Here is a 27,702-nt window from a genome sequence, read left to right as displayed (position 1 = left end):
GTTACTTGCATTTCGGTGTCCAGTTCCCTAAAGTGGTGGAACTGTGCCAATACTGAAGGCCTCAGTCAGGGTGCCAGGGGCGCCACCGTTGGAAAGAGCTGTAAGTACCACCCCAACTGGCAGTGGAATCACCAGAGGCAGGATGTTGCGATATCTACAAGAAGGATGGGTTCATCCCCCCACTGCAGGGATGTAATTTGAGGCCAGGAAAGATGCCGAGGAAGGAAGCGGAGCTGGCTGTGGTGGACCTGTGGCCCTCGCCATGGCATGAGGACATAGCTGATCATGATGATGCACAACCAACCCATCCCATCACAGGTGCACACCTTCCAAAGGCAGCAATCTCAGCAGCTTTAGACTGTGGCCAGAATTGACTTTGGTCAATGGGTGAACCACTGAGCCCAAACTGTGGAGCTAGGAGTGAAGCAAGATGAGTGTCGTTCCGATAGGGATTGGTGGGGCTATGTGAGCAGGTGGAGAAATGTCTGGAGCTGGTGACCATGGAGTATCTCAGTCAAACTGTGATCCTCCACTAGCATAAACCTGTGGGAACTCAAGAAATGTGTTAAGGCACCATCTGTGGAGGAGTCTATGATGTACTTCTTCAGCCAAAATCAGAGTACAGTGGATAATGTATGGAAATTTAGAGAAAGCATCTACAACCAACAACCAGTAAGAATTTATGAAGGGTCCCAGAAAATCAACATGGACACATTTCCACAGAAGCTACAATGTGGGCCACGAAGAGAGAGTCTCCTGCAGTGCTACCTATTAGGTAGGCACATCGCGACAAGATGCACCATGTCACCATTGTTGCCAGGCCAGAACACACGCTGATGGGCCAATGACATGGTATGCAAGACCCCCTAACATACCTGATGTAAGAGCCAGTGCACATCACGCTGTAGGCTGTTGAAAATCACAACACTGTGCAACAGCTGATCCACAGCGAAATGAACAGCACCATCAAATACTGAAAGCCAGTTATGGAGGGCAGAATTTTTACACAAAAGATAAGGAACACTGCCCAGACATCTGTCCGCCCAACCATGCTGAATGTGGTGAACAACAAGATGCAAAAGCAGTTTGGCAACAACAGCAGATGTGATCTTTGAACTCATAATATGAAACCCATCCATCATATGCTTAACCTCAACATCTAAGTAAAAACAAAGGAATTAATACCGATCAAAAGTAGCATCCAGTCCAGTCAGAAGCTGGGACTGGGCATTGGCATTGGCATGTTGCGCGTTAGGCCAAAAAAGTATTTCATAGTTGGAGCAAGACAGAAACAAGGCCAAATGCTGGAGATGTTTTCTGCTCGGTCAGGCAATGAAGCAGAAGGATTAAACAATGAAATCAAGGGCTTGTAGTCAGTAATGAGGTGGAACTTAGACCCATACAAGATCACATGAAACTTTTTAATGGCATAGATGATAACAAGTGCTTGCTTTTCAACTTGGGAATAGGGCTGATGAACAGAGTTGAGTGTTTTTGATATGTAAGCTATTGGACATTTGGAGGAGGAGGAGGAGATTAGTGCTTAACTTCCTGTTGACAACAAGGTCATTAGAATGGCAGATATTTGGAACTGCATTCACATCACTGTGTGAGAAAGGCCCCGAGTCCATACAGAGAGGTTTTTGTTACCAGAACCAGGTGGTGGCTAGGTTGCAAAGTAGCCAAACAAGGAATAAAATGTAATTTAGATTTCAGAAACGTGAACGTGTGCTCACAGGCCGGTGTCCACTGAAAAGGAACGTTCTTCTGGAGCAACTCATGATGGGGATGGGCCAATGTGGCCACACCTGGGATAAATACGAGATAATAAGCAACTCTTTATAAAAATGTTTGGAGTTTTGTGATAGTTGTAGGAAAAGGCAGAACTATGACATTGGTGACATGATGACATAATGGCTTAACACCATCCTGAGAAACCTCTAACCCAAAATACACAATAGATGGCTGAAAAAAAGTGTGTTGTGGCCAAATTACATTTGAACCCTGCAGTATGTAAAACAGTGAAAAAAGTGGGGAAGTTACATAAATGCACTTCCACAGATGCATCTGTCATGGCAATGTCATCAAGATAGTAATGCACCCTGGAATGAACATTGTCGATTGTCCAAACAATCGTTGAAACATCACCGGGATACTTGCCGCACTGAACAAAAGGTGGTGATGTTTTTATAACTGAAAGGGCATGTTACTCAGAGGGAGCCATTTAGAACTCTCCTCCAATGGAACTTGTAAATAGATTTCAGATAAATCAGTTTTGGAGAGAAACTGGCCAACAGTGACTTTAGCCAATAACTTGGCCAGACAGGGCAAAGGGTAGGTGTCAGTGGTAGATTGAGGGTTAACTGAGACTTTAAAGCTGGTGCAGAGTGAAGCCCAGCGGTTTTTTAACTATCACAAGGGAGGGTAGACCACTCACTTGATGTTATAGGCTGTATGATCAACAACATCAGCCTATCCAGTTTTGATTTCAGTTGATCAAGCAAAACCACTGAAATATGGTGCTCATGGAAAAAGCACTGCCATGTAGTAGGTTTCAGGGTATGTGGGCTGCAAAATTAATGGTACAACCTAAATCATCCAAGAAAAGAGATGAGAACACAGAACACAGAGAAGCTAATTGCTGGTTTGAGGACCTGATAAGAAATGAAAAAACCAAAAGCATTGAAAGCATTCAGACCAAACAAATTATTGGTGCCAGCATCACCCATTATCAAAAAAGTCAAGGAGTGAACTAAAGATTTATACATACAGGAGCCGTAAATTGCCCCAAAATTAGAATATGCTGCTTGTTGTAACTCGCCTAACATTGAGTAGCTGGAGACAACACTAGAGATCCCAAATTGATATAAGTTTGTGAATTCAGTAAAGTCAAGGCTTCACCTGTCTCGATGTGTAGTCTGAACACTTTGTCTATAACTGACACTTCAATAAACATTTTATTATGATTCATTACCACTGGAGACACACAATTAATACATGCCATGGAACAGTATGGGCAAGATGCTCTGGTTGTTGTTGTTATTTGGCATCTTACTGTGCAATACAGTGTTTAGGCAGCATTTGTAAAGCTGCCTCATTGTCCTCTCCCAGAGAATTGACTGACACCTGGTGACCAGGAACAGGAGCCACTTCAGCACTGTCACACCAAGCCTCAATCTGATCACTAGCAGCACAGGATACCTCTTTAAATTGAGCAATAACTAAAACTTCACCCAAAGACGGATGTTCCCACTGTAGTGCATGTTGACACATCTTCTAGTCAGGAGGCAACCTAATGATGGTTCAGGGACCATGGAATCAGCACAGAAATTATGATGAGCATCAGTAAAAAACCGCAATTTGTGACTGGACCATGGAGTTCAGCTGTCCAAGCCCATTAGGACTTGTGGGGCTGTTTATGACAACGACAGAACTCTACACACACTGCAATGACCTGCAGGCATGTACAGTGATATTTTGACAAAAAATTTACACATTTTGTTGAGGAAAGTAACGCAGGTTCCTGGAATGGGACTAACTGGCACCCAATCTGAGAAAGGAACAAAGCCTTACACAAGTTTGCGTCAGTGACATAAAAAGTGAGGAAGTGTTGCTGACACTGCTTCTTATAAGCCTCTCAGTCTTTGGCTGCACCTTTGTGAAGGGGAAAAGAGGGCAGGTGTGCCAGTTGTGATGAAGTCTGTGTAGTCAGTGTTGCCAATAAGTTTGTGATAGCGACCTTAAGAGCCTTCAGCTGCTTGAGGAGAGATTGGAGCACAGCCCCCATGGACAGAAGAACTGAAGGAACAACCAAATATACTGAGCACATGGAAGTGAAAGCCACAGTCATTTCCAGTTGTATCTTACTCTAAGACAGAAACAACAGCACAGGCACACTGAAACACAGTTTATTCTTCTTCCACATAAAAGTGGACAACAGTTGAGAATGTGGACACCAACATAGAAACAATCAAGATACTAATACAACCAGTAGCTGACAATAAGTATGAACAGAATATGAGAGCTACTGCCTTCTGCACTATGCTTATAAAGAGGAGGGCTCTGGTACCATGCTGTGCACAAGTTATCTGGCACACAACAGGTGGCTTCTGGTGGCTGGCCCACACAGATGCCATTGGCGGAATATTCAAAGTGTAATGTACCAGCAGACTGGTGCCCTGGCATGTACCTAAATATTACTTACAGGGTTATAATGAGGTCCACAGTGTATTACCAGGGTCTTCACTTAGTACTGGTTCTCAAAACTTTGTAAGTAGGCTTTTACACAATAACTGATCCTATCTTCAGATATCTGCTAGTTCAGTTTTTTTTTTTTTTTGCATTTCTGTGACTCTCCCATGAGTAAATGGGTATGCATATATTTGTTAGCTGACCAGTCCATATTAAATGGTTTATGGGTAATGTGATTAAATTTAAGGAGAGCATATTGAATGTCTTATGGGTAATGTAATGAAGTTTAAGCCTGACTTACAGAACTTTCTGTTGTTCAATTCTTCCTACTCAGATTTTAAGAGTATCCTCACAAAGACTTTTAAAATTAACGTTTTAGTTATTTTGTAACTTATATTAGCACTTTAATACAATAATATTCAATAATGTTAAGTTATTTCATTATACTGCATTTAAATGAAATGCTTGTAGTTGACTTCTGTCCCCATATCAGGACATGCATGCCATCAATTGGATACAACTAATGTAATGTAAAGTGACTTCATGTGGATTCTTTTGATCATGCTTGTTCTATAGAAAGCCATTTTATGCTACATTTCATGCTATTTGTGTAAATCTCATTTAGCTGAAAAGCAATAAGATCAAGTCTATGAGAATTTATCATTGGACAAATCAAACAAAACTAAGTGATTACAACAGTTTATGTCTTTTAACTGGTGAATATATTATGCTTGACTGTGGACAGTGATTTACAATAATTAGCCGGCCGCAGTGGCCGTGCGGTTCTAGGCGCTTCAGTCCAGAACCGCGGGACTGCTACAGTCGCAGGTTCGAATCCTGCCTCGGGCATGGATGTGTGTGATGTCCTTAGGTTAGTTAGGTTTATGTAGTTCTATGTTCTAGGGGACTGATGACCTAAGATGTTAAGTCCCATAGTGCTCAGAGCCATTTGAACCATTTACAATAATTAGCAAAATAGTCATAAAATCAATCCACAAATTTGAGGCTTTTAATGTCCACCATTTCATGCCATGCATGAATCAGACTGTTGAGATATGGATTGCAATTCACATTGTAACAAATCAGTTGGAATTTCATAAAGGTATTTCTTGCATATTCTATTCAACATTTTACCACCCTGTCCATCATCCAGCCTTCAGAAAACCTTACTGACTCATTTGATTGGTGGATAATTAAATGACATCGTGGTGTTGTTACATTTATTTTCTTTTTTTAATATTAATATCTAGACCCAAGTTTTTGCTATATTCACCTACAATTTAAGTAGTCTTCCTACATCTTATATATTATTTGGAAGCAGTGTAGCTTTATTGAGATGTTGGATATTGCTAATACTACGGATCTGAACATTTTGGAGATTTCATCTGAGCAGTCTGGTTTCAATATAATTTTTATGCATCTAAGATCATTCTTATCAGTGTCCATTTTGTTAGTAATTTGAATCAGTTTGTTATACCACACTCTGTCAAAGCGTTTTTGAATTAATAAAAGGCAGTTATGTGTTAACTCTCTGATCAAAGCAGTCTTGCACAGCTGCTAGACCTGTAGCCTCTCTTGTGTCAAATCCTTGTTTAATGTCAAACTGCAAGCCACTGAGAATGTTTTCACATTTCTTAAACAATATTTGGTGAATAATTATGAGGAATATTTTTAAAACATGACTCATTAAACTAAAAGTGTGTGATCTTGTTATTTCCTTGCATTTGGTTTTTGTGGAGAGAAGCAAACATTTATAAAAGCAAGTGAACAGAATAGAGACCAGTATCATTAATCTTAAAGATTGTTTGAAGGATTGCAATGTTTTTTCCCCTCCTTAGAGTTTGAACAATTCTATTGAGCTTTATAACATTTCATTGAAATTATAATGCCTCTTATTTCTTCTTATATGACTCATGGAACTGTTGGATTTTTTTCCCATCATTACTTTCAATCTTCACATTTTTGCCTGCAAAATGAGACTACTGTAGTTCTTCCGTACTAAAATTTTCTTTTCAGTATTGAACACTATCTAATATTGATCATTAACTATTATACATGGAAACTTTTTTCTGTATAAACCAATAGTTTCTTTTATTTTCTTAAAATCATCATGTCAAATGTTCCAATTAAAATTATTGTGTTCAGACAAAAAGAAAATAACTTTTTGGATAGCTCATCTATATTAACAGTACAGATCTCTGGTACTTAGTAGAATTAGCCTAATGGCCCATAGCAGTGTAGTGTGATCCTTAAATTCATAAGCAAGATGTAGCGGAGATTTTCCTCATCAATTTGTTTATGAGATCTGGTAAGTGGCATGATATGTTATCCTATAATTTTAATACACAAAAACTGTAATTATCAGCAGGTTTAATGCTTTTTCATTTAAGAAGGCTTCCTTTCTTAGGTTTATCCTCATTTAGTTTCTAGCCACCAAACAATATCTTCAACCATCTTAAAATCTGATGAAATACTCTTCCATTATCCCAGTTGGAGTTTTGTGAAAGCTTCATCTGTAGTGGCTTTGAATATGTCACAATAACTGATAGTTCACCATTTCTTGAAATTGCTGTTGCTCATTTTCAGGACACAACGGAAACAAGAACACTGTAAAACAGCAAAGTATCATTGTATTGTGTTAACACACTGTAACTCACTTTTTCTCGATACCTTAATTACGGTCCTGATGCAACAGACTGTCTTTTCTCATATTACTGTTCTTCAATGAGTATGTTGTTGTTGTCATTGTTTTTGTTCTGAGGTTCAGTCTGAAGACAGGTTTGATGCAGCTCTCCACATTGCTCTGTTGTGAGCAATTCTCTTCATCTACACATAATTATCGCAACATAAATCCATGAGTACCTGCTTGCTACAATCTAGTCTTAGTCTCCCTGTAACATTTTTACCATTCACATTTGCCTCCCATTATCAAATAAACAATTTCTTTATGTCCCAGAATGTGTTTTATCAACTGATCTCTTCTTTAAGTCAAGTTGTGCAATGAATTTATTTTTTCCCCAATGTGATATAGTTGTGGTTCATGGTGTGGGTTCCTGTAGTCATGTCCTAGTTCATGAACCATGGGCAATGTATGAGTGGTCAAGTAAGTGGTCCCAACAGTCAGGATACCAGTTACTTTGGAATAACGCAGGGCATCTCTGACATATTCTGAGTCGTGGTCACCTTTGTGCTCATACGGCAAAGACTAGCAAATCCACCGGTTAGTCCCTCAATCATTAGGGGTAATACCCAATGGGACTTGGGGCAAGTAAGGCTAGCAACCTGCTTCCCTGGTACTTTAAATATGATGCTGGCAACAACCAGAGCAAAATGCCCCGGACCTTTGGAGGTGACGGGGTCCCACCTCTAACTGAAAAACCAGGGACTCCTAAGATATGACTTGGCAAGCAAATAGTAATGAGATGGGGAGTTATTAATATCAATGGGGGCTACTCTGGGAAGAAGGTAGAGCTGGCAGAGGCTGCAAGTAAGATGGGGCTGGACATTCAGGTAAGGGGTGAGAAAGAAGAGGAAGTGGGAGAATACAAGGTCTATCTGTCAGGAGTCAAAGCCGGAATAGCACAATGGGGTGTAGGGCTTTACATCAGGAAAGAAATGGAACCCAGCATAGTTGCAATAAGGTATGTAAACAAATGACTGATGTGGATAGATTTGAGAGTGTCTAGCAAGAAAATTAGGATTGTGTCAGTATATTCGCATTGTGAAGGGACAGATCAAGATAAGATGGATAGTTTTTATGAGGCACTCAGTAATGTAGTTGTTATAGTAAAGGACAAGGACAGTGTTCTGCTCATGGGTGATTTTAACGCCAGGATTGGAAATCGAACAGAAGGGTATGAAAAAGTTATGGGTAAATTTGGAGAGGATACGGAGGCCAACAGGAACAGGAAACAACTCTTGGATTTCTGTGCCAGTATGGGCTTAGTAATCACAAACTCCTTTTTTAAATGTAAAAACATTCACCGGTATACTTGGGAAGGCAGGGGAACCAGATCTGTCATTGACTATATAATAACAGATCAGGAATTCAGGAAGGCTGTGAGGGACACACGTGTATTCAGGGGATTCTTTGATGACACTGATCATTATTTTATGTGCAGTGAAATTGGGATTGTGAGGCCAAAAGTGCAGGTGGTCAGGTCCATATGTAGGAGGATAAGAGTGGAGAAACTTCAGGATAACGAAATCAGGCACAAGTACATAACAGCAATCTCAGAAAGGTACCAGTTAGTTGAATGTAGTCAATTACAGTCACTGGAAAAGGAATGGACAAGGTACAGGGACACAGTACTAGAAGTGGCTAAAGAATGTCTTGGAACAGTAGTGTGTAAAAGTAGGAAGAAGCAAACAGCTTGGTGGAATGACACAGTCAAGGCAGCATGTAAAAGGAAAAAGAAGCGTATCAAAAATGGCTACATACTAGAACTCAGGTAGACAAAGAAAGTTATGTTGAAGAAAGAAACAAAGCCAAACAGATAATTGGAGCATCCAAGAAGAAATCTAGGGAAGACTTTGGAAACAGGTTGGAGACTATGGGTCAAGCTGCTGGAAAACCATTCTGGAGTGTAATTAGCAGTCTCCGAAAGGGAGGTAAGAAGGAAATGACAAGTATTTTGGTCAGGTCAGGAAAACTGCTGGTGAATCCTGTGAATGCCTTGGGCAGATGGAGGGAAGATTTTGAAGAGTTGCTCAATGTAGGTGAAAATACGATCAGCAATGTTTCAGATTTCGAGGTAGAATGGGATAGGAATGATGATGGAAATAGGATCACATTTGAGGAAGTGGAGAAAATGGTCAATAGATTGCAGTGCAATAAAGCAGCTGGGGTGGATGAAATTAAGTCAGAATTCATCAAATACAGTGGAATGGCAGGTCTTAAATGGCTACACAGGATAATTGAAATGGCCTGGGAGTCGGGACAGGTTCCATCAGACTGGACAAAAGCAGTAATCACACCAATATTTAAACATGGAAACAGTAAAGATTGTAAACAGCGTTGTGGGTAAAATCTTCTCAGGTATTGTTGAAAGGAAAGTGCGAGTATTAGTTGAGGACCAATTGGATGAAAATCAGTGTGGGTTTAGGCCTCTTAGAGGTTGTCAGGACCAGATCTTTAGCTTACGGCAAATAATGGAGAAGTGTTATGAGTGGAACAGGGAATTGTATCTATGCCTTATAGATCTAGAAAAGGCATATGACCGGGTTCCTAGGAGGAAGTTATTGTCTGTTCTACGAGATTATGGAATAGGAGGCGAACTTTTGCAAGCAATTAAAGGTCTCTGCATGGATAGTCAGGCAGCAGTTAGAGTTGTCGGTAAATTGAGTTCATGGTTCAGGGTAGTTTCAGGGGTAAGACAAGGCTGCAACCTGTCTCCACTGTTGTTCATATTGTTTATGGATCATATGTTGAAAACTATAGACTGGCTGGGTGAGATTAAAACATGTGAACACAAAGTAAGCAGTCTCGCATATGCGGATGACTTAGTTGTGATGGCAGATTCGATTAAAAGTTTGCAAAGTAATATTTCAGAGCTAGATCAGAAATGTAAGGACTATGGTATGAAGATTAGCATCTCCAAAACGAAAGTAATGTCAGTGGGAAAGAAATATAAACGGATTGAGTGCCAAATAGGAGGAACAAAGTTAGAACAGGTGGACGGTTTCAAGTACTTAGGATGCATATTCTCACAGGATGGCAACATAGTGAAAGAACTGGAAGCGAGGTGTAGCAAAGCTAATGCTGTGAGCGCTCAGCTATGATCTACCCTCTTCTGCAAGAAGGAGGTCAGTACCAAGACTAAGTTATCTGTGCACCGTTCAATCTTTCGACCAACTTTGTTGTATGGGAGCGAAAGCTGGGTGGATTCAGGTTACCTTATCAACAAGGTTAAGGTTACGGATATGAAAGTAGCTAGTATGATTGCAGGTACTAGTAGATTGGAACAATGGCAGTAGGGTGTCCACAATGAGGAAATCAAAGAAAAACTTGGAATGAACTCTATAGATGTAGCAGTCAGGATGAACAGGCTTAGATGGTGGGGTCATGTTACACGCATGGGAGAAGCATGGTTACCCAAGAGACTCATGGGTTCAGCAGTAGAGGGTAGGAGGAGTCGGGGCAGACCAAGGAGAAGGTACCTGGATTCGGTTAAGAAAGATTTTGAAGTAATAGGTTCAACATCAGAAGAGGCACCAATGTTAGCACTGAATATGGGATAGTGGAGGAATTTTATAAGGGGGCTATGCTCCAGACGGAACGCTGAAAGGCATAATCAGTCTTAAATGATGATGATGATGATGATGATGATGATGATGATGATGTGATATAGTACTTCCTCATTAATTATCTGACCATCCATTTTCTCTTCAGTATTCTTATGTAGCACCACATTTTAAGACCTATTCTCCTCTGGACTGATATGTTTATGATCAACATTTCACTTCTGTATAAGGATACATGCTAGCTGAATACCTTCAGAAAAGATTTTCTAACACTTACGTTTATACATTGTAAACAAATTTGGGGAGACAACTCACCAAAAGACAGAAGCCCTGTGTCGTTGACAAACAAAAGGTACAGAGCTTAGCTTTTTTAGCTTTCAGAATGAAATTCCTTTCTCAAGCTGGAGGAGAAACGTGGACACACACACACAGACACACACACACACACACACACACACACACACACACACACACACACATTCACACACCTGCCTCCCTACAGTGTATTCATTCGACTGCCAGCTTGTGGGAGAGTTGGGAGCCATCCATGGGCTAGCTAGGGGTGCAGGCAGAGTGGGCAGGTGACTGGGCATGCAATTTCATAGACTGGGGCATGAGATGGCAGCACAGAACTTTCTGTACATTGTTATACCATCCAGTGGCCCCTTTCATCCAAATCTCTTGTCATCCACCCTCCATTACTATCTCCTTTACTTAGCTGCCCTTTATTGCACGTCCATTTCTTTTTCTTACATTTAATCCCTCTTGACTTTATAACACAATCTGTAACGTCAATGACACACATTGTTGTACATGACTTTTGTCACATGCTGTAGTTATGGCCACATCTTTTATGACAGCCACACACACAACTCCTCGTGCCATCCAACTCCCTATAGCAGCATAACATGCTTCTAGCAACACAAAATTCTTTCCTCCCTCATACATTGCACCCGACGTGTCACCTAGTTTTATGCTGCCATCTCATGCCCTAGTCTGTGAAATCTTGTGCCCAGCCCTCTGCCACCTGCCCTCCCTACCTGCACCCCTAGCGAGGCCACTGAATGCTCCCCACTCTCCCATGAGCTGGCAGTTGAATGAGCACACTGTATTGAGAATGAGATTTTCACTCTGCAGCGGAGTGTGCGCTGATATGAAACTTCCTGGCAGATTAAAACTGTGTGCCCGACCGAGACTCGAACTCGGGACCTTTGCCTTTCGCGGGCAAGTGCTCTACCAACTGAGCTACCGAAGCACGACTCACGTCCGGTACTCACAGCTTTACTTCTGCCAGTATCCGTCTCCTACCTTCCAAACTTTACAGAAGCTCTTCTGCGAAACTTGCAGAACTAGCACTCCTGAAAGAAAGGATATTGCGGAGACATGGCTTAGCCACAGCCTGGGGGATGTTTCCAGAATGAGATTTTCACTCTGCAGCGGAGTGTGCGCTGATATGAAACTTCCTGGCAGATTAAAACTGTGTGCCCGACCGAGACTCGAACTCGGGACCTTTGCCTTTCGCGGGCAAGTGCTCTACCAACTGAGCTACCGAAGCACGACTCACGTCCGGTACTCACAGCTTTACTTCTGCCAGTATCCGTCTCCTACCTTCCAAACTTTACAGAAGCTCTTCTGCGAAACTTGCAGAACTAGCACTCCTGAAAGAAAGGATATTGCGGAGACATGGCTTAGCCACAGCCTGGGGGATGTTTCCAGAATGAGATTTTCACTCTGCAGCGGAGTGTGCGCTGATATGAAACTTCCTGGCAGATTAAAACTGTGTGCCCGACCGAGACTCGAACTCGGGACCTTTGCCTTTCGCGGGCAAGTGCTCTACCAACTGAGCTACCGAAGCACGACTCACGTCCGGTACTCACAGCTTTACTTCTGCCAGTATCCGTCTCCTACCTTCCAAACTTTACAGAAGCTCTTCTGCGAAACTTGCAGAACTAGCACTCCTGAAAGAAAGGATATTGCGGAGACATGGCTTAGCCACAGCCTGGGGGATGTTTCCAGAATGAGATTTTCACTCTGCAGCGGAGTGTGCGCTGATATGAAACTTCCTGGCAGATTAAAACTGTGTGCCCGACCGAGACTCGAACTCGGGACCTTTGCCTTTCGCGGGCAAGTGCTCTACCAACTGAGCTACCGAAGCACGACTCACGTCCGGTACTCACAGCTTTACTTCTGAGACAGGTATGTCCGTGTCAGTGTGTGTGTGTGTGTGTGTGTGTGTGTGTGTGTGTGTGTGTGTGTGTGTGTGTGTGTGTGTGTGTGTGTCCTCTAGCTTGAGAAGTGAATTTCATTGAGAAAGCAAGCAATGCAAAGCTCTGTACCTTTTGTTTGTGTATCTGTCAATGACCCAGTACTTCTGCCTTTCAGTGAATCATCTGCTTTATTCCCAAATAATTCGTTATTCTCAGCCACAGATTTCCATACATTAATAAGCAGATTTATCTTTTGCAGAAAAGATTTTCTTAGCTTCGTTTTTCCCCATTTAATATTCGCCATCCACTTAATCTCAATTTACACACCCCACTTGTACTCTCCAAAGAGCGATACATATTTGAGCTAAATGTTTGACCAGACATCCCTAGCAACAGATAATCTAGAAGTTATTCCACCAGTCATTGCATATGATGTGTTTATGGCCTATTGCTTTACTTTCAAAATGGAAGGAGGGAGGCTAGACTCAAATTATATGTATAAGGATTACTCTTTCAAACTTATTGAAACTGATAGAAACCTCCTTTCAGTTTTCCAGATGGAACAGAAGTGACATTCAATTGCATAGCAAGTATAATGGGGGAGAAGACAACATGGCGTATTGTTTGTGAAGACGGTAGTTGGGTGGGCAGATCCCTTAATTGTGGTAAGTAGTTATCTTGATTATTAGATATGATACTACTCATTTATGTGTTTACATTTTTTCTGTTTCACCTTTAACATGTCATAACAGGAGTAAATTTGGGTATTTGGTAACTATTAATGAGTGCTTAGAGCTTTCTTCTCCTAACCTTCAGAAAATGAGACCATGTGGTGTTCATGTCATACATTCTTTACACCTAATTAAAGCTATTTTTAGTAATTATATCAATTGAAACAATGACCATATGTAAGTTTTACAGGTCTGTACAAAGGCTTGCAAAATTGTTATGTAAGGCAGTTGTGAAGAGAGCAGTGAAGGGCATAGAAGGAACCCACAAAATTGAAGAAAAAGTTCAAAATGAGAGATAATGTCACTTGTTAGCAACACTTCTTTTCTGACAAAGTAAATATATTTCTGTGACTGACTGATTTGAAATGCTGGCAGCAATGTGAATAATAACCTTCTGAGTCTCAGAATGATATAATATATAATAGAAGAAGTTAAGAATAATCACATAAGAGGCCGCCAATTGTGAAATTCAGATTCGATTCATACTGCGCATAATAAAAGCTCATGGCCAGAGGTGTAATGTGGCAAAGCACCAAGATGCACTTCTCAGCCATTGTCAAGAAAATCAACAGTTAAAAGAAACTGTTGCGGTGAAATACTCTCTACGATTGATAATTTTCTACAGCGTCGTGGCGCAGCCGTTAGCGCTCAGGTTCGTAATCTGAAGGTAGCCGGATCGAATCTCGTGCCATGCCGCCATGCAACCTTCTTCTTCTTCTTTGTGTGTGTGTGTGTGTGTGTGTGTGTGTGTGTGTGTGTGTGCGTGTGTGTATAGATTTGAATTACAAAAAAGTAATAATTAAAAAAAGTTGCATGGCGTGAGATTCGATCCGGCAACCTTCGGTTTACGAACAGGAGAGCTATCCACTGCGCCACGCCGCTGTAGAAAATTATTAATCGTAGAGAGTATTTCACCGCAACGGTTTCTTTTAACTGTCGATTTTCTCGACAACGGCTGAGAAGTGCATCTTGGTGCTTTGCCACATTACACCTCTGCCCATGAGCTTTATGCGCAGTATGAATCGAATCTGAATTTCACAATTGGCGGCCTCCTCTTGTAAGAAAAGAATAAAATTAAGAAAAGAAACCGTTTTTAAAAATTAAAAATATGGTATCATAATGTCAGTCATTGGTCTGATTTTAAAAAAAAATTCTTTAATTGTTTTCCTATGATACACAACAGAAAACTGCAGATGTGTGATGGAAATGCTGAATCTGATGACACTATAAGCATTGTAGGTGTCATTGTGTAGAAGGACGTTAATATTGCATGGTCTAGACTGATGGAAATAAGAAACCGTTACATGAATAATTTAAAAGAAAATGAAGAGATTTGGTGAGCTATTATCTGACAGATGATGTTTTGAAATGACCAACAATTCATTAACTAGGTTCACAGAATAGATAAAGTTGTAGGGCATAGAAAGATTTGAAAATGATAAAAATTCACTAAGAAAATGGAAAAGAAAAGAAGCTGGAGATACATGTTTATATTGGTTCTCTGAATATGCTTCTACAATCTGTTCGTAGTGGTGTACTACAACTAAAATATGATGAAGGTAATATATTTTTACTGTTTAAGAGTAAGACATTTATGTACAGAAGGAACAGTTGTTGTTGTTGTTGTGGTCTTAAGTCCTGAGACTGGTTTGATGCAGCTCTCCATGCTACTCTATCCTGTGCTAGCATCTTCACCTCCCAGTACTTATTGCAGCCTACATCCTTCTGAGTCTGCTTAGTGTATTCATCTCTTCGTCTCCCTCTACGATTTTTACCCTCCACACTGCCATCCAATACTAAATTGGTGATCCCTCGATGTCTCAGAAGAAGTCACACCAACCGATCCCTTCTTCTAGTCAAGTTGTGCCACAAACTTCTCTTCTCCCAATCCTATTCAATACCTCCTCATTAGTTATGTGATCTACCCATCTAATCTTCAGCATTCTTCTGTAGCGCCACATTTTGAAAGCTTCTATTCTCTTCTTGCCTAAACTATTTATCGTCCATGTTTCACTTCCATACATGGCTACACTCCATACAAATACTTTCAGAAATGACTTCCTGACATTTAAATCTATATTTGAAGTTAATAAATTTTTCTTCTTCAGAAACACTTTCCTTGCCATTGCAAGTCTACATTTTACATCCTCTCTACTACGTCCATCATTGGTTATTTTGCTCCTCAAATAGCAAAACTTCTTTACTACTTTAAATGTCTCATTTCCTAATCTAATTCCCTCAGCATCACCAAACTTAATTCGACAACATTCCATTATCCTCGTTTTGCTTTTGTTGATGTTCATCTTATACCCTCCTTTCAAGACACTGTCCATTCCGTTCAACTGCTCTTCGAAGTCCTTTGCTGTGTCTGACAGAATTACAATGTCATCGGCGAACCTCAAAGTTTTTATTTCTTCTCCATGGATTTTAATACCTACTCTGAACTTTTCTATTATTTCCTTCATTGCTTGCTCAATATACAGATTGAATAACATCAGGGATAGGCTACAATCCTATCTCACTACCTTCCCCACCACTGCTTCCCTTTCATGTCCCTCAACTCTTATAACTGCCATCTGGTTTCTGTACAAATTATAAATAACCTTTTGCTCCCTGTATTTTACCCCTGCCACCTTCTGAATTTGAAAGAGAGTATTGTAATCAACATTGTCAAAAGCTTTCTCTAAGTATACAAATGCAGGGAACGTAGGTTTCCCTTTCCTTAATCTTTCTTCTAAGATAATTTGTAGGGTCAGTATTGCCTCACGTGTTTCAACATTTTTACGGAATCCAAACTGTACTTCCCTGAGGTTGGCTTCTATCAGTTTTTTCATTCGTCTGTAAAGAAGTCGCATTAGTATTTCTCATACATCTTGCTCACCAGATGGTAGAGTTTTGTCTGGACTGGCTCTCCCAAGGCTGTCAGTAGTTCTAATGGGATGTTGTCTACTCTGGGGGCCTTGTTTCGAATCAGGTCTTTCAGTGCTCTGTCAAACTCTTCACGCAGTATCATATCTCATATTTCATCTTCATCTACATCCTCTTCCATTTCCATAATATTGTCCTCAAGTACATCGCCCTTGTATAGACCCTCTGTATACTCCTTCCACCTTAATGCTTTCCCTTCTTTGCTTAGAACTGGGTTTCCATCTGAGCTCTTGATACTCATACAAGTGGCTCTCTTTTCTCCAAAGGTCTCTCTAATTTTCCTGTGGGCTGTATCTATCTACCCCTAGTGAGATAAGCCTCTAAATCTTTACATTTGTCCTCTAGCCATGCCTGCTTAGCCATTTTGCACTTCCTGTTGATCTCATTTTTGAGACGTTTGTATTCCTTTTTGCCTGCTTCATATACTGCATTTTTATATTTTCTCCTTTCATCAATTAAATTCAATATTTCTTCTGTTACCCAAGGGTTTCTACTAACCCTCGTCTTTTTGCCTACTTGATCATCTGCTGCCTTCACTACTTCATCCCTCAAAGCTACCCATTGTTCTTCTACTGTATTTCTTTCCCCCTTTCCTGTCAATTGTTCCCTTATGCTCTCCCTGAAACTCTGTAAAACCTCTGGTTCAGTCAGTTTATCCAGGTCCCATCTCCTCAAATTCCCACCTTTTTGCAGTTTCTTCAGTTTTAATCTACAGTTCATAACCAATAGATTGTGGTCAGAGTCCACATCTGCCCCTGGAAATGTCTTACAATTTAATACTTGGTTCCTAAATCTCTGTCTTACCATTATATAATCTATCTGATATCTTTTAGTATCCACAGGGTTCTTCCATGTATACAACTTTCTTTCATGGTTCTTAAACCAAGTGTTAGCTATGATTAAGTTGTGCTCTGTGCAAAATTCTACCAGGCGGCTTCCTCTTTCATTTCTTAGCCCCAATCCATATTCACCTACTATGTTTCCTTCTCTCCCTTTTCCTACACTTGAATTCCAGTCACCCATGACTATTAAATTTTCGTCTCCCTTCACTGCCTGAATAATTTCTTTTATCTCATCATACATTTCTTCAATTTCTTTGTCATCTGCAGAGCTAGTTGACATATAAACTTGTACCACTGTAGTAGGTGTGTTCTTCATGTCTATCTTGGCCACAATAATGCGTTCACTATGCTGTTTATAGTAGCTTAGCTGTACTCCTATTTTTTAATTCATTATTAAACCTACTCCTGCATTACAGTACTGCCCCAAAATTGTATTGTAGATTTAGTGGTTCAGCTATAGCTTAGAGCACAGTTTTCACAATTGATGCCAGACATGTCTAAACAACATAACATAACATAATATACTATATAAAATGGAAAGGAAAAGACATATACAGGGCGTTTCAAAAATGACTGGTACATTTGAGACGGCAATAAAAACTAAATGGGCAGCGATAGAAATACACCGTTTGTTGCAATATGCTTGGGACAACAGTACATTTTCAGGCGGACAAACTTTCGAAATTACAGTAGTTACAATTTTCAACAACAGATGGCGCTGCAAGTGATGTGAAAGATATAGAAGACAACGCAGTCTGTGGGTGCGCCATTCTGTACGTCGTCTTTCTGCTGTAAGCGTGTGCTGTTCACAACGTGCAAGTGTGCTGTGGACAACATGGTTTATTCCTTAGAACAGAGGATTTTTCTGGTGTTGGAATTCCACCGCCTAGAACACAGTGTTTTTGCAACAAGACGAAGTTTTCAACGGAGGTTTAATGGAACCAAAGGACCGAAAGGCGATACAATAAAGGATCTGTTAGAAAAATTTCAACGGACTGGGAACGTGACGGATGAACGTGCTGGAAAGGTAGGGCAACCGTGTACAGCAACCACAGAGGGCAACGCGCAGCTAGTGCAGCAGGTGATCCAATAGCGGCCTCGGGTTTCCGTTCGCCGTGTTGCAGCTGCGGTCCAAATGACGCCAACGTCCACGTATCGTCTCATGCGCCAGAGTTTACACCTCTATCCATACAAAATTCAAACGCGGCAACCCCTCAGCGCCGCTACCATTGCTGCTCGAGAGACATTCGCTAACGATATAGTGCACAGGATTGATGACGGCGATATGCATGTGGGCAGCATTTGGTTTATTGATGAAGCTTATTTTTACCTGGATGGCTTCGTTAATAAACAGAACTGGCGCATATGGGGAACTGAAAAGCCCCATGTTGCAGTCCCATCGTCCCTGCATCCTCAAAAAGTACTGGTTTGATTCCAAAGGAATCATTGGCCCATTTTTCAGATCCAAAACGATTACTGCATCACGCTATGTGGACATTCTTCGTGAATTTGTGGCGGTACAAACTGCCTTAGACGGCACTGCGAACACGTCGTGGTTTATGCAAGATGGTGCCCGGCCACATCGCACAGCCGACATCTTTAATTTCCTGAATGAATATTTCGATGATCGTGTGATTGCTTTGGGCTATCCGAAACATACAGGAGGCGGCGTGGATTGGCCTCCCTATTTGCCAGACATGAACCACTGTGACTTCTTTCTGTGGGGACACTTGAAAGACCAGGTGTACCGCCAGAATCCAGAAACAATTGAACAGCTGAAGCAGTACATCTCATCTGCATGTGAAGCCATTCCGCCAGACACGTTGTCAAAGGTTTCGGGTAATTTCATTCAGATACTACGCCATATTATTGCTACACATGGTGGATATGTGGAAAATATCGTACTATAGATTTTCCCAGGCCGCAGCGCCATCTGTTGTTGACAATTGTAACTACTGTAATTTCGAAAGTTTGTCTGCCTGAAAATGTACTGTTGTCCCAAGCATATTGCAACAAACGGTGTATTTCTATCGCTGCTCGTTTAGTTTGTATTGCCGTTTCAAATATACCGGTCATTTTTTAAACACTCTGTACAATCTGACACTCTTGACTTGGATTGTTTGATCTACATTTGAAGAAGGAATGCTATTTTTTTCAGATTAGGTATTCTTATACAGAATAAAAGATTGTTTTATTAGGAATTGCTTTAGTCTGTTAAATACTGGCTCTAGAGAAATCTTTATTTCTTCTGATATGTTACTGTATAATATGACTCCTCACTAAGATACTCTTTCCTACTAGGATGGTATTCTGGAAAACACTTGGTGAATATTTGACTGTCCTCTGGTATCATATCATAGTTTTTAACACCTTTTTATAGATCAGTTTCCATGACATACTCCCTAGTGAGTAAGACTGTTTTAAGTATAAACAAAATTGAAACACTTAATTCATAAAAATTAAGTTTATAATACTTCATGTTTAAGATCGCAAACTATCCTCAGTGCTTTGTTTTGCATTGTAAATGTGTTTATCATCTGGGTAGCATTGCTGCAGAAAATGATTCCAAACTGAAGCAGTTAATGGAAATGTGCATATTATCCCTGCACCACTATTTGTTTACTTGTTGTAGTTTTTATTATCCACAGACCGTAGTAGAGTGCTGGGTGTTTTCAACAAATTACTTACATGTGTATTCCATTTAAAGCCCTTCTGATCCCACAGTCCCCGATCTCATATAGAATTGACTTTTTTTTTATAGTTTATCCTTGCAGACAATAATGCACTGGCATTGTCAACAAATAGAACAAATTTTTTGGACGTCTCACATTATTTGATTGATTTTTCATCAGATATTGGTAGAATATTTTGTACATTATGAATGAAAACACACACTTCACTGCTGTAGTACTTGACAATATTTATTATTTGTTTTACAAACCAGTTTTTCATTGTTATGTCATCATCCGGTATGAAGATAAATATGTGTTGCAGAAAATTTTTTGCAGGATCAAAGATTTTAAAGTAGTACATCTACAGGGATGTCAGTTTCCACAGATGACAAATGTTAACATTTGATTTAGGACTAAAATGAGATGAACTATTTCATTAAAATGTGATGAAGATTATTTGACTTGACAAAATATGGGACACGTTAACTAATGGAACTATATAGTGTAACAAATTACAACAGTTTTCCTGAGAAGAAAATTAATTGATCAATAAATGTAAGTGACATATTCCAAGGAGAGGCTGACTAGAATAATCTCATCATCAACATGTTCTATATTACCTACAGATAAGGTATCTTAGCGAGATTAAGCAAGTACATGAAGCAGCTGTGATGACACAAAGTATGCTTTTTAATTTTTTTATTAGGATAGTTGAAATTACAGTAACTAAAATAAAGGTAAAATGAGATATGTGAGCAAGAGAGGTAATTTACAAGATATGGATATGATTATGAGTACTATTTGCAGTTAGAAATGGCGAGTAAGGGAACTGTGTCTGGTCATTCAGTACAGAGATTTGGAAAATGAACATATGTTTGTTAGTTTTCTTTATTTTAAGGTAATTCATCTCCCCCCCACCCCCACCCCTTTGGGATGTGCTGAAAGACATTATGACCTTCTCAAAGTAGGTGGTCTGCAAAAGTAGAGTCTCGTTTTCTAAATTTACAACTTTATGGTGTTCCTTCAAGTTGGTACAAGTTGCCCTGCCAGGTTGACCTGTACAGAATTTGCCATAATTATAAGTGATTTGTATATTTCACTCTTTTCTGAAACTGAAGTGTTGTCTTTACAATTGGACAAAAAGTGTCCAGCAGTGTTGTACATATAAAATTATGTTTAAGGTTCCTGGGTTAAGCTTTTGGTCTACATTCAGAGAGACTTTTCCTATATATGGAATTTTGCACCATTTCTTGTCCTCTTGAGATAATTGGTTGAGAACAGGGTAAAGAAGGGAGTACACCTGTTGTTTCTGCTTTTTGTGCATTATGGAGTCCACCAACACAGGAGGGCAGCTCACTGTTTGATGCTATGAAAAGGCAACGTGTTTATGGATCACTGGGTGTTGAGAAATGGCATGTGCGGTTTGACTGCATGACCATCAGTGTTGTTTATTCTTTGTCTTTACTTCTTACTATATGTAGCCAGAGTTATCACTCACTCATGTTTTCTTGTACACTGTGTTTGTTAAGTGTTGGAAACAAAAATCTAGTCATAAGTCCAGATACTTTCATATGTCTCTTGAATTTTGTGACCACAGTGTATTGAGTCCACAGCTGCCAACACCTGTTCTAATGGGAGTTTCAGTAGAAACTTTTAGTGACCATTTTATAAAGTACAAGCAAAATAGGTAGGAACTTGTCATTTGAATAGGAATGTTTTGAAATATGCCACTAACACATAGTCGTTGCCCATCAGGAATCCTAGATAGTAAGATGATAAGATTTTGTCGTATAAAAGATTCAGACTTAATGAATCTTCAGTTTAAGTGTTCATTGTCAACTCCTAGTTAACCTTTAGTTGTATTTTATTTGCTATATTTTATGTTGTCATCAGTGAAGTTTTTCACTTGGTATTCTCTTTCTTATGATGTATTTGTTAGTGTATTACTGAAGCATATGAAGTGCAGATGATCTGTTATTCCATAAACTCTATTAAATAACCATCATTTTCAGAAGGTGATGAAGCTCAGGATGGTCATACTGAAATGAAAAATAGTACATGCATCTACCGCAACACAGAGCCAAATCTTGTGTCTTTCTACAATGACCAACACATAACTGAAGAAGTTGTAGAATTTCCTCCTGGATCTGTCCTGGTAAGTTTCCAAAAATGTTGTGTAGCTGAGGTTTGATTAACATGCAGAATATCTTTTGTCAAAATTCTGGCCTTGGCAGCCAGAGACATCAGCCTTTTTTGTGTGAGTTGCACTTGTGTGTGTGTGTGTGTGTGTGTGTGTGTGTGTGTGTGTTTAATTATGATGAAAGCTTGTTTGGCCAAAAGCTTTGTTTGGCAGTCTTTTTGTTGTGCATCTCCACTATATGGTGAGTAGCAATTATCCTTTTCATATTGTCATTATTTGATCCTGGATTTTGCATTGTTTGATTTTCTCAAAATTTGTAATGCCAGTAAGTTTTCAAATGGTATAGAACAAAGTGATGACTTATTTAAGGACAAAAAAAGCAGCTCAATATATTTAATTCAGAAATAACAAACAAACAACATCCTGAACTCTTTTATGGTGTATCAAACTTCTGGGTTGTTCCCACTTCCCATTCAGACCTGCTATGATTTGTCTATTGTAATGATACTGACTACTGGATATTGATTGAATGCATCATACACAGTTGTATCAGTATTTGAAAAGGGTAGTTTCTACCCACCATATAGTGGAGATCCTAAGACACAACAAAAAGACTGTCAGAAAATTAGCTCTTGGCCAACAAGGCCTTGACATGCACACACACGCACGCGCACGCACACACACACACACACACACACACACACACACACACACACACACCACACAAACTCAGCTCACACACACATGACCATTGTCTCTGGTTGCTGAGGCCACACAGCATACATAGTTGCATAAAATCTGTGCCTAATATAATCTCACAAAATTAAATCCAGTGGCATAACACCAGACATATTTGTAATTTGGTCCCTGAAGTTGTATTTATAGGATAAAAATCCACTCCAGTTTTCAGTGGTTTCTTAATTTATTCCGTGACCTGTTTTGAAGCATAGAGCTTCATCTTCAGATGCCACCAGCCGCTAACAAGAGGAGAGACTAGTAGTGTACAAATACTATGAGATATAAGATAAAAAAATATGGCTACAAATTGAGCAATAAGACAATGAGAGATGAGATGTGGTAGGAGAATGAGGCTAACTGTAAGGATTGGTACTCATGTACAGACTCATCTGCGGGCGCTGATGAGTGCACAGTTGAGTGCCCCACAAACCAAACATCGTCATCACTATTAGAGTCATCTGAAAGAGCAGAAACACCTTAGTAGTATGTCCACCCCATAGTACTAGCACGCAAGTTGCCCATCCTCTTGTTTGCAGTTGATGGCATCTGAAGATTATGCTTCAAAACTGGTCATGGAAAAAATTAAGAAGCTGCTGACAACTGAAGCAGATTTTTATTCTGTAAGTAGGTTCCTCAGTTGTGGATGTTCACTTGATCAAATACTTTGAAACAGGTTGTGGATTTATTATTTTCTTTTTATATGTTTTTGTGTGGGTGGGTGTACAAAATGTGTAAAGTTGGGGAAAGGATCTAGATGTACTTACCCGCCCAGTACATCCTACCCATCACAGGCTTATTCCTTTCCTATCAGCTAATCCACCTGTGAAAGCAGCCATATCATGTTCCAGGTCTGTAACCTATGCACAGCATTTTATGTGAGCATGACCACTAATGAGTTGTCCACCTGAATGAATGGTCACGTCCAAATTGCGACAAAAACTAAAGTTAACCACCCAGCGATAGAACACGCTGTTGGTCACAAGTTGCTCAACTTCAATGGGTGCTTCACAACTGATTTCTCCTGGATCCTTTCCCCCAACATCACCTTTTCGTAACTGCAGTAATGTGATTCACCCTTGTAGTACATTGTGTGACCCTGCAGTTCTCCTGGCCTCAGTCCCCATTAGCTGCTGCCCCACACCCACCTCCCATCTCCAGCTCCACTACATAAACCTAGCTTCACTCATCTTGTAGTCATACCCTCTTCTGCACTGACTCCCTCTTCCTCTGTTTGGTCTTCCCATTATGTTTCAAACCTCTACATCAATGTGCGCGATGCAAAAGTTCCCCTGCAAATGCTAGAGGGAGTTCTCTGGTACCACATTGCTGTCCCACACACTGTCTGCCTCTCACTACCACTTGTCTGCTGTATTTCCCCAACCATCCTCTCCTCTTTCCCATTAACTACACCATCTGACACAATTCCTAACACCATTGAGCTGATATTCCGGCTTCCATTATTTATATTCCTCTAAGGACTTCTGATTGCCATAAATTATCTAGTTATGTAAATTTAAGAATTGAGAATTCCTGTTAGCTGCTTGCAAAGAAGCAGTGTTCATTGTAAAGCTGCACAATGGCAGGGTAGTATAAAGAGGCTTTTGTTTTACTGATATTGGTAACTATTTTCTTTGAAGACTAGCAATGAATTCATGTGCATATTGAGTGACCAGTAGCAGATAAAGAGCAGTAATTTAAACTAATTGAGGAAGCAACAGATTTTGTCAGAATGGCAGTGTTCCTGTTAATTTACTTGATCACATTTAGCTGGTGTCATAATTTATTGTTATTTAGCTGGTGTCATAATTTATTGTTATACAGTATTCATCTTAAGTTTCTGAGAGTTAAAGTATATGTGAATGTGCCCCACATCTGTGAAGGTGTTCCTTCTTTGTGGGATCCTTGTAACATGTAATTAATAAATAAATGAAACTTGTATCTGTCCATTTATGCTTATAGGGAAACTGAAACTGCATATTTCTGCTTTCACTTATATCTTAGTTGTGGAATTAGCACCTTGTATATATGTAAATGTATTACTTGTTAGCATCTTAGGGATAGTTATTTTTCAGATACACACTTGATAGAAGGCTGAATGAATTAGCCTTCAATTAACTTCATAAAAAAAATTGATATTTCTTATCTGTTCATTATAGAAATCTTTTCAGCCCACATAAAGTACTTGCAGAAATTTCTGGTACTGTAATTTTACTATCTTTTTATTAGAGTTTACCTTCTGATAAGCTCACTGAAATACCCCTTTGTACACAACTGATGGGCATTGTTTCTCTTAGGGAAGGGGAGGAGGCAAGGGAAGACAATCGAGTGTCAAGTGCCATACACTGTGTGCTGTTGACAGACCACTGTACTAGCCTTTGTCCCTGGACATCATAACATAGGGGCATGTTGTTAGCATACTGTTCTCCAAGTCATTAATGCTGGCTATCACAGGAGTTACAAGTTGCTCCACAAATACTGAAAAAAGCTACTTAATGTTTTGTAAATATTTTGTGCAGGTTACACATTCACAGATGTCCTCAGTTAGCAACTTTTATATCACTTCAGCATCAGAACATTTTGCTGTGATAGTCTATGTTTTTCTCATCATTTCAGTACCTTGTTTGCATCAATTTTGTTGTTTGTTAACTAAATAGAACTTTTTCTCTCTTAATACAAATGTGTTGGATGTTCAAAAATAGTTGTTGCTCAAAAATTATTTGTTGATAAAAACTTTTATTTTAGATGGTGAAGAAGAAGGGAACATCAGCAAATAAATTACTATTTCAGAGACGACACTAGACGTACAATTTTTAGTAATAATAATTTATCATATGTCTGTGTAAAATATCTGTTACCTTAAAATTTAAATTTTATCTAAAATTGTTATCACAGTCCCTAATACATATTGATAGAAACACAAATAAAATAAACTTTTTTTTTCCCTCATGTGTAGGTATCTCGCTGTGTTGACATTGGAAAATACGCCATGATTGGTTCAAGTCACAGGCGTTGTATTGGTGGAGAATGGGATGGACAGAAACCTGTGTGTTTTGGACTAAATCAACAGAATGACTATGCTTGTGAGTTAGTCAGCCTACTAAAATTTCTTTTAAAATAGACTAATACATCCTTGTCATTAATGAGTTCTCATTAAGATGGATATCGTCAGTTTTACAAGTAAAAAATTTGTAATGATCAGTACAAGTTTTTTCAGAAAACAAATGTGTTTACTGAGAATTTTTGTACATTTAAAGTCATAACAAGGAATCTTACAAATACTTAAGCATTTCTACATCACCCACATTAATATTTCCACTAAAATCCTTCTACTTCATACATACATTTGTCCATTAACATATTTGTCAAATGCCTTTGAAATTCCTTAGTGAGCAACTCTCTCACTGACAGTGGTAATTTGTTATACAGCTTTTGAGCAATATATTTAAAGCTGTTGTAGTATATGCTCTTTCTTCTATGTTCCATATTTAGGCTATTAAATATTATGAAAATGATAGATTGTTGCTCACCATATAGAGGATTTGTTGGGTTGCAGACTGCCACAACAAGAAGACTGCTGTGCATTTTGCTTTTGGCCAAAAGGGATTCTTCTGAAGTAGAGCATACACAAACAGAACTCACACAAGCATGACCACTGTCTCCGGTTGCTGTGGCCAGACTAAAATGAATAGCAATCTTTTCGTTTTTCTGCAACTCAACACCTTTTCTATGTAGCGAGTAGCAATCTATCTTTTTCATAATATTATTGTTATTCCATCCTGGACTTTCCATTGTGTGATATTTAGGCTATTTTTATATTTGTTGTTGTAGACAGTGCTTCTGCTTGGTAAGCTCGGTTCAGATTTTTTTTTTATTTAAAGAAGGAAAGCTTTTAACTTAGAGTGATTAATCTGTTCATATCCTTGAAAAGTGTCTAACATGGTTCCAATGCCCATGGTTGTCTTGAGTTATCTTTTTGCCACATGAACGCTCTCTTTGCATCAGGCAAGGTGCCCACAGAATAATTCCATTCACCAAATTTGAATGGAAGAATGCGTAGTAGGAGGACAATCATTATCATCTACTGATGAACACACTCTGTGCATGATTTTGGGTGCCCTCAGAATAATAAGAATGCATATTAGGAGGACAGTGGTTGTTATTTACTAAATAAGTATATTAATTTACACAATGGGATTATCAGTCTAAACAGTGTGGTACACAGCTCCACATTTCGTACCAACTTGGGATCCATGTGATTTTCCAGCAGTTTTACTGAGTCACCCTCACTAACTTTTTCAACCAATGTTAGGAATAAAAGTTAACAGTTCCAGTTTTACTATTATTTAGCATAAATCTGTTGGGATGAGCCAGTTTGCAGACATTTTGACTATATCATTTGTTACCTTATTTACATTATCTGAACATTAATTACTAGTCACAGGAGTATTTTTGCCAGCATATATTACAAACTTTTATGGCACAAGAGAAAGTAAATCATTCATGTATATCAAAAACAGGATTGGTTCAAGGACAGAACCATGTTGAACTCCTCTGGGGACTTCTAGGGCACTTGGTTTGATCATAATGGCAATTTCACTCCTTTTGGATGTGGCATTGTCGTGCAACAGGATCCGACAGCATTTCTCGGCATTTTCACTTTATGCCACTGACAGTTTCAGCAAAGTGTATTCATAGCACTGATATACGGGGTGTAGTGAAATATGGACTGATTTGGATACAACAAAACAGGCCGAGGATTATACTGTGAAACATTTTCAGTCACAACAATGAAATCCCTTAAGTATTGCTATTTCATGCATCATTCCTGTTTTGAAAATGATCTCATGTAAGTGGCCACCATTGTTATGTTGACACTCAAGACAGTCTGTGATGTAAACTGATCGTGGCACATTTGAGCATCTGTATAGGAATTTTCCTGATTTGTGCACAAATGGTATCTTTCAGTCCCGCAGTTGTGTGCAGACATCTAGCATACACTCTGTGTTTCAG

The 27,702-nt window shown here is 39.4% G+C and overlaps 1 protein-coding gene across 1 annotated transcript in view; it reads left to right on the top strand.

The window, feature by feature from the left end:
* The window catches only part of LOC126278326 (uncharacterized), a 1,364,175-nt gene that overhangs the window by 1,284,744 nt on the left and 51,729 nt on the right, over positions 1-27,702 (top strand). The window contains exons 20-22 of the mRNA XM_049978346.1: positions 13,191-13,306; positions 21,827-21,969; positions 25,646-25,772. Coding sequence (XP_049834303.1) covers positions 13,191-13,306; positions 21,827-21,969; positions 25,646-25,772 — 386 coding nt within the window. The remainder of the gene's footprint in view (positions 1-13,190; positions 13,307-21,826; positions 21,970-25,645; positions 25,773-27,702) is intronic.

Source organism: Schistocerca gregaria, chromosome 6 (assembly GCF_023897955.1).
Source record: "Schistocerca gregaria isolate iqSchGreg1 chromosome 6, iqSchGreg1.2, whole genome shotgun sequence".
In the NCBI taxonomy this organism is placed as follows: domain Eukaryota; kingdom Metazoa; phylum Arthropoda; class Insecta; order Orthoptera; family Acrididae; genus Schistocerca; species Schistocerca gregaria.
Note: the sequence above shows the minus strand (reverse complement) of the source record. Positions and strands in the feature narration are given on the sequence as shown.